This window comes from Triticum aestivum, chromosome 3B (assembly GCF_018294505.1).
Source record: "Triticum aestivum cultivar Chinese Spring chromosome 3B, IWGSC CS RefSeq v2.1, whole genome shotgun sequence".
NCBI classification, from domain to species: domain Eukaryota; kingdom Viridiplantae; phylum Streptophyta; class Magnoliopsida; order Poales; family Poaceae; genus Triticum; species Triticum aestivum.
This window is the reverse complement of record NC_057801.1, coordinates 756,595,190-756,603,681: the sequence shown is the minus strand read 5'-3', so window position 1 is coordinate 756,603,681 and position 8,492 is coordinate 756,595,190. Positions and strand designations below refer to the sequence as shown.

The following is an 8,492-nucleotide window of genomic DNA, read 5'->3' as shown; positions in this document are numbered from 1 at the left end:
CATGGAGCATCGGCGTTCCTGCTTATTACAACACCTCTGTACTCCGCGTGTTGCCCCTCAATCATCTTTGGCTTCACATTAAAGGTCTTGAGCCATAAGCCGAAGTGCGGGGTGACGTGAAGAAAGGCTTCGCACACAACAATGAACGACGAGATTTGAAGTATGGCGTCCGGAGCTAGATCATGAAAATCTATCCCATAGTAGAACATGAGCCCTCTCACAAAGGGATCAAGGGAGAAGCCTAAGCCGTGCAGGAAGTGAGGAACAAATACAACACTCTCGTTGGGTTCGAGAGTAGGGATGACCTGCCCTGGAGCAGGAAGCCTATGCTTGGTGTCAGTAGTCAGATATCCGACCTCCCTAAGCTTCGCAATGTCCTCTTCTATGACCGAGGAAGCCATCCACCGGCCTTGAAGGTTGGATCCGGACATGATTGAGGATCCGAGGTACTTGAGCTGGGGCTCCGGGTGTTAGAACTCGAGATGCGAAAAGGCGCAAGGGTGGTGGAAAAGAGGGATAGGCCTCGGCCACTTTATAAAGGGGGTGAATATCAAGCATCCTCAGCATGATCGCTTGGGACTTGCCTAAAAACACGGAGTCATACTAACGGGCGTCGTGGGGTTGCGCGCGCCCGTATTGATAGAAGATCTCGCGATAAGGGGAACACGATGTCTGCTTTGGCAAGGTGCGCCAGTGAAACCGCCTCGCAATGCGTATCGAGGCAGGCCGAGAAAAACCGGCTCGTATTGGGTCGGGCCACGATGCAGGAACACGTCGTACAAAATTATTAGCAGATTATATTTTTGGAATATTGCTCTCTCTATGGCAGTATGTGAAGATCGTCTTGCGGATCCGGGCATGATTTAAGTGTTCGATAATTACTTTGGAGTATTCGGGGATGGAACCCGCCTTGCAATGCCGAAGACAAACTGCGCGTCGGACTCATTGTCATTGAAGCCTGGTTCAGGGGCTACTAAGGGAGTCCTGGATTAGGGGGTATCCGGACAGCCAGACTATATACTTTCGCCGGACTGTTGGACCGTGAAGATACAAGACTCAAGACTTCGTCCCGTGTCTGGAGGGGACTCTCCTTTGCGTGGAAGACAAGCATAGGATCCGGATATTAGATTCCCTTCTTTGTAACCGACTCCGTGTAAACCCCAGCCCCCTCCGGTGTCTATATAAACCAGAGGGTTTAGTCCGTATGAGGACAATCACAACATTCATAATCATCATAGGCTAGCTTCTAGGGTTTAGCCTCTATGATCTCGTGGTAGATCAACTCTTGTAACACCCATATCATCAATATCAATCAAGCAGGAAGTAGGGTTTTACCTCCATCGAGAGGGCCCGAACCTGGGTAAACATTGTGTCCCTTGCCTACTGTTACCATTAGCCTTAGACACACAGATCGGGACCCCCTACCCGAGATCCACCGGTTTTGACACCAACACCCACTGCCTCCCAAAATTGGTTGACGTTTCATGCATGCCACCTCATGCCACCTATGCAACCGGCACTGATCGGATATGAAGGAGGCCAGCTCCGTACTGCGTTTTCTTTTCTGACTTAGCCGGTGGACCCCAAATTTTTTCTACACGCCCGCATCACCAGTTCCATCATGCCTGCAAGTTTTCAAATTTTTTTGAGACCGTATCACTTTCTTATGGTTTTCTCTGTGAAACGCACCGAAAACACTGACCGGACGTGACGCAACGTGCGTTTGGTGCCCGAATTCGTTCTAATCTTGCGTGGGGTCCTACGATGGGCATGCCCACTGCCTGCCAAAATTGGGTGACGTATTTTCCTATGCACCATCATCATCACTAGGATGCATGACAAGTTTCGTGGCCTTGTGCCACTTACTGAATTTCTATAATTTTTTCGGTGAAAACATCACATAGCACACCCCGGACTGACACAATATGTTTTTGGTGTCATGCATGACAAGTTCTCCGGAGACCGTTCGGGTATGAGCGAAGGCCCCATGCATGCGTATTGCGACCGATTTTTCTATAATTTTTGTGTCGCTTATCGTCTCATAACGTTCAAATGCATGTTTCCATTATTTTTTGAAGTTTTATTGCACGACTAACATCAAATTAAACGTAAGGATATTTTTTTTCCAGATAAACCATTCCGAGTTCATTCATAATTCAAGATATTTTACATAACCCTAAACATAACCGAGCACTGCTCTCACATAACTTGGAACGAAATTTAAATCTAAACCCTAAAACTAGACTACTCGTCGTCGCTGGTGCCGGTGAGGTCGACGACCGGCGCCATACCGCCGGCCTCTCCTTCGCCGCCGTCGCCGCCATCGTCGTCGCCGCTGCCGTCGTCATCGTCGTCGTCGCTAAAGTCCCACCAGTTGTCTTCCCGCACCTGCTGCTCCTGCACTACCGCTATGGCCGCCAGCTGCTCTCGTTCCTCGTGAGTGGCCGCCACCGTCGCCTCCTCTACCGACCGGGCCAGCACCGCAAGTAGCCCCGGCATGTCGTCGGGGTCTCCGTCTTGCGCGAGGGCGGCCTGCGCCAGCGGGATCTCGACCAGCGCCGGGGCAGGGGGCGCCTGCTGTGCCGGGGCAGTTGGGACGGCTAGAGGTGGGCCGTGGCGGTGGCGACCACGGGAAGAGCCGACCTCACCGGTAATGTCCCCGACAGGGAGGCGGGCCGCCTCGGCCCTGAACACGCCGAGGACGACGTCGAAGTTCTTCCCGCGCCAGAACCTGCGGCGGGCCCTCCAGTTGTACCGGCCGCTAGGGAAGGCGCGGAGCTGCTCCCTCGTCAGCGGCGGTCCCATGGTGGGGATGCCGTCCACACCGATCCACCATGGCCCCGGCACCTTGGCTGCCGGCGGCACCACCAGGCGGTACCGGGCCAGGTCCTCCGTATCGCCGATGGTGAGGCTCAGCGGCCAGACGCCGCCCGGCCACGCGCCCTCGTCGGAGTCGCTGGAAGACATCACCGGCGTGGAGAGGAAGAGGAATATCGCCGGCGTGGAGAGGAAGAGGGAGATGGGCGGGCGAGGGAGATGGCACGGCGTGGAGAGGGGATGGCGCAGCCTTTTTATAGACAGCGGGGGAGGGAAATGGGCGGGCGAGCCGTCGGTGGCGCGCGCCACGAGGGGGAAGGCGGGCGGCCCGGCGCGGGCGGCTGGCGTCATACGCGACAGCGGTAGCGTGGGAAGGCGCGGCAGCGGTGGCGTGTGAAGGCGCGAGGACGGCAGACGTGGTAGGCGAGGCATCGGTGGCGTCTGAAGGAGGGCGGGCGGTCGCCGCAGCGGCGGCAGCTGAGCGGTCGCGTCAACTGTCGGCCCGAGGCAGAAGGCGGGCGGCAGGCGGCCGGTTGCCGCACGCGCGGCAGTGGAGGGCGCGGCGTACAAGGGCAGCAGGCGGGCGGCAGGAGATCGGCCGCGAGCAGTCGGCGCCTGCATGCACGCCGCAGTTACTGCAAGCTGTTAATTGCACGACGATACGGCCGTCCACGCCACGTCCACACGTACGCCCCCACCGGTCAACGCCGACTTTTTAAAATAAAACACGCCCTGCATCTGACATACTGGGCCCATGGATGCTAACTGCTTGGCTCGCGTCCTCACGGCTGCCAAGCGGCTCGGCTCGTCCCACAGCCCCGTATACACAGGCACGCGGGGTATCGGCGTGGACGCGCGGGGGGTTATTTTTTTTTTACATAAGACGATCGTGCCCCTGACAACGAAGGGGTATGGACGAATCTCATCCCTTGATGTGTTTAAGAGGGTGTACTCAAGCAGAAGTAAGAAAAGAAAAGGACGTTCACATGAATCATGAGCCACCATCACGGCATCGTCCATGCAGTCCCCATCATCACGGGATATCATAGTTTTAGGTACGGACCCCAGCCCGTGCCTATCTGCGCCTCCGAAACTGGCAAACAAACGTCTCATCTGAAACCACTCGGCCGTCCCGCGTCACAAAGTCGCGGATCATGGCGCAGAACAGTGCCCAACTAAAGCAAAAGGCTCACGAAGAAACCGGCCAAAGCGCTAAAGCAACCGCACACTGCCTGCCACCAGCGGCAGCAGTAGAATAGTAGCCAACTCGGAGCGAAAGCAAAGCTTGCCGGCTTGATCCTCATCCTCGACCGGATGCCGTGGTTTTCACCGGCACGAAACTTCTGAATCTTTCATGGTGTTCTCGCCGAGAGTGGAGCTGCGCTGAGCTCACGTGTGACATAACACCACACTCACACTCACACCCACCAAGAGCGGCCAGGACGAATTCCAGTGATGTTTCCCTCTCGGTAGCCGGCCTATATATACAGGCGCACCCCGGCACCAAGATTCGGCAGTGAAGCAAGACGGTCGGCAATGGCTTCTGCGGCCGTCTGCTCCCCTAAGCAGCAGCAGCGGCAGGAGGAGGAGGAGAAGGATGGTGGGGTTGTTAAGATCGGGCGGGTTGACGACGTGCAGGAGCTGCAGAGGGCGTGCGCGGGCGACGTGCCCGAGCGGTACCTCCGGGACGGGGACGACCGGCCAGGCGGCGCCAACGTGTGCGCGCACGCGGAGATCCCCGTGATCGACGCCGGCGAGCTCCGGCGCGGGGGCGGCGATGGGGACGAGCTGGAGAAGCTCAGGCGAGCCTGCGAGGAGTGGGGCTTCTTCCAGGTCCGCTGCATGTACCAGTCGACCCATCACTGAATCACTTCGTCAATCATCGATCATGTGACTGATGATGCTGTGTGTGTATGTAGGTTGTGAACCATGGCATCGACGGCGAGTTGCTGGACGAGATGGAGAGGTTGTCGAGGGAGTTCTTCATGCTGCCGCTGGAGGAGAAGGAGCGGTACCCCATGGCGCCGGGCGGCATCCAGGGCTACGGCCACGCCTTCGTCTTCTCCGAAGACCAGAAGCTCGACTGGTGCAACATGCTGGCGCTCGGCGTGTCCCCGGCGTTCATCCGGCAGCCCAAGCTCTGGCCGACCAAGCCGGCCGCCTTCACTGACACCCTCGAGAGGTACTCCGCCGAGGTCAGGGCGCTCTGCCATCGTCTCCTGGAGCACATCGCCGAGACGCTGGGCCTGGCGCCCGGCACGTTCGCGGGCATGTTCGGCGACGCGGTGCAGGCGGTGCGGATGAACTTCTACCCGCCGTGTCCGCGGCCGGACCTGGTGCTGGGGCTGAGCGCGCACTCCGACGGGAGCGCGGTCACCGTGCTCCAGCAGGACGCCGGCCGCGCGGGGCTGCAGGTGCTCCGGGACGGCGCCTGGGTTCCCGTCCACCCCGTCCCGCACGCCCTCGTCGTCAACCTCGGCGACTCGCTCGAGGTGCTCACGAACGGCAGGTACAAGAGCGTCGAGCACCGGGCGGTGACCAACGGCGAGCAGGACCGCCTGTCCATCGTGACGTTCTACGCGCCAGCCTACGACGTCGAGCTCGGCCCACTTCCGGAGCTAGTTGCCGACGGGGAGCCCTGCCGGTACCGGAGGTTCAAGCACGGCGAGTACAGCCGGCACTACGTCACCAGCAAGCTCGAGGGCAAGAAGACGCTGGACTTCGCCAAGATCAACTAGACCGCCAAGAAATATAATCCTACATTACAGACATCATACTGAAGTTGATAGTGCGTTTGTGTACAGGATTGCTAAGTAACTAAGATTCCTGAAGCATCTGCTGCACCTGAATATGCTTGGCAGAAGAACTGTATTCCTGGTACCGGAATGGGTAACCAAGCAACAATTGGCCAATTAAAAGTACTTTTTTCTTGTCTTTGTTGCAAGGTGGATTTTTTACTTTGGAAAAACACCATCAATTGGAAGCTGGTGTTCACGTCAAAGGACTTTAACCATGATCATTCTTTCCATCCATTGACAATTGAAAAGCAGACACTTTACCATCCATCACTAGGAAAAGGTAACGGCGGTGAGAAACAAGGCATGAAAACCATGGGCTAAGCATCACTCTTGAAAATGTAAAGAGTTTCAACACTTCCTATAGAAAGAAAGTCCAATACGGATATGCTGCGAGGATCACTCAAAGTCAGACAAACAAGGTATAAGATCCATGCACCATTCATCATGGGAGCAGAGCAGGGCTTGGAATATAGAAATGCAAACAATTACGGCGCACCAAGGCAAGCAGAGCAACTTGCAACCTTAGCAACAAACTTGACCTGGAATATATGAAAACGCATCCAAAACACAGTAAAGTAGCATCAAGCTATACATAAGCAAGCTTCAAACATACGCAAACGCAACATCGGAAGCACACAAATGTACAAAAAGAGTTATAATAAATATAAAGTGGCCACAGAGAGTTATTTTTGCATCGGAACCATCAACGCTTTCTACACCCATGCTACACAAACTTGCACGATGGCAACAGATCGCAAAGTCAGTTTGCGCGGTACCTACCGGCAAGGATCTCATCGTTTGCAACCCGCTTTAAGATACAAGCCAAGGACAGCTGTTATACCTTCCTTTCTACTGTACTATACAATTTATTACAGATTTATTATTTCACATCTAGATGTGAAATAGTTATCTCACATCTAAGTTTAGAGCCGTCGGATCTTGTTTTGTATTTAAGATTCGCGTTCGGCTCGCTCGCCCTACCTGGCGTCGCGCGCGGCAGCCCGTGTCCAGGTACGAGGTGCGGCAGCCCGTGTCGTGTGTGTGTCCCCGTACATGGCAGTTTTTTTTAGACACCGCACATGGCAGTTGCGGCCTCTTGTCCCGCCTGCCTGTTGTGGGCTTTTTTGTTTTTTGTGAGTCTCCCTTTTTTGTTCTTTGTGAGCTTTCAGCCAAGAAAAACGACAATTTTTTTTCAGGGAAAAAAATTTGTCTAGTCGTTCTATGCCCTTGTACCATTTGTTTGGTTTTTTGTCTCCCCGAAGCCTACATGTGTGAATGAGCTGACCCATGAAGGTTTCTTTTACTAGTTCTGGGAAAAGCTTTCAATCTTTTTCTTTGTTTTTTCTCTTTTTATTTTTTGTTTTCGCCTTTTCGAAAACTCGTGATTTTTTTTGGTGTCTCACATCTAAGTCTCTCACCGTTTGATCTACAGTCTTTTTTTTCATGCGAGTCGTGTCCATTATGTGCTCGCATAGTTGCCGTGTCCGTTGTGCTCGCATCGCTGCTGTGTTTCTTGGGCCCATTATGTCCTTAGTCGTTGTTTGTCGGCCTGTGTTCCCTGCGTTAGTGTTTGGGCCTGTTTTTTTTCTTTATCCCCCGATCATTTCACGTCCATATGAGTTGTTCGACCACCTCAAAAAAATGTGAGTTGTTCGTTTGCCTTTAAAAAATATGAGTTGTTCGTGATTTTCTAGAAGAAAATGTTATAATTTTTTCCCTTTTTTGTACAAATCAGATTAACTATTTGCTAATTCTCACCACATGATTAATTATTGTACAGTTCATGTAATTTGCTCTGTTTGGTGCGCGTTGTGGCTTTAGTCCTCCATTTGTCCAGTCAAAACTTTTATACTAAATTGCAAAATCACAATCTAGATGATTTTTTATGATGTCTCATCTATTTTTTTTACCAGTTGATTTAGTTTTTGTAATTTTTGTGCAACCGCTATCCCCGCCTTGTTGGTCGATGTTTTGTTTGTCTCGCATCCTTTTGTTGGTCAGTTTGGCTTCACACTTTTCGGCCCATTATCGTGCCGCGCTGACAAGCCATTTCGCTACGATGTTTCTAGGCCACTGCGTAGAATTAGAAGAGACAAGAAAAGCAAAGGTCTATCGTGGTTGTTACCTTCTCTGTTCATTTTCACATTGTCTCCCATTTCTTCTAAGCTTTATTAAGATAAAAATAGCAATGTTTCATCTGAGTTATTGTCCACCGGATCTTGCTGTTGTAATTTAGTGCAAATTTTTTATCTTGCATGTGGGCCGATGTATTCCTCTACCGCGTTGTTCCCTTTTGTTCGTTTGTCATCCCGTCCGTGATGTACATATGTTTTTTTATTGGGAATTTTTCTGCACGCGTTCTTGTGTGCCCATGTCATTTGCAATGTCGTAGAAGTCAAAGAGGTAGGTTATGCGCTTGTCCCGGTTGCAAGTCTACCTTCAGACTCATAACTGGGTCCATATTTTGTTTTTCATCCTGGTTGCAAGTCCGTCTTTTGGTCATAACGCAGCTCATAGTTTGAAATTGTTATAATTGCAAATCCACCCTCTACTCACAACTCATATCGTAGTTTTGTGTAGTTTTCCCAGTTGCAAACTCACCATTGACTCGTAACTGGGCATGCGGTTTGTTTTTTATCCCAGTTGCAAGTCTACCCTTGACTCGCAGATTAAGCTCACAATTTGTAGTTGTCCCTGTTACAAACTCACCGTTGACTCGCAACTCATATCATAGTTTTGTACAGTTGTCCCGGTTACAAGTCCATCCTTGATTCACAACTAGCTACGCCCATAGTTTGTTTTATCCTTGTTGGAAGCCCACCCTTGACTCGCAACTTGACCTGTGTTTTGTCTTTCATCTTAGTTGCAAGTTCACCC

The 8,492-nt window shown here is 52.5% G+C and overlaps 1 protein-coding gene across 1 annotated transcript; it reads left to right on the top strand.

Moving 5' to 3' along the window:
* The first annotated feature begins 4,027 nt into the window (after positions 1 to 4,027).
* On the top strand, positions 4,028 to 5,747 carry LOC123072238 (protein SRG1). The gene is made up of 2 exons (XM_044495805.1): positions 4,028 to 4,650; positions 4,737 to 5,747. The coding sequence occupies exons 1-2, from the start codon at positions 4,354 to 4,356 to the stop codon at positions 5,553 to 5,555; spliced, it is 1,116 nt and encodes a 371-aa protein (XP_044351740.1). The 5' UTR covers positions 4,028 to 4,353; the 3' UTR covers positions 5,556 to 5,747.
* Positions 5,748 to 8,492: the final 2,745 nt, after the last annotated feature.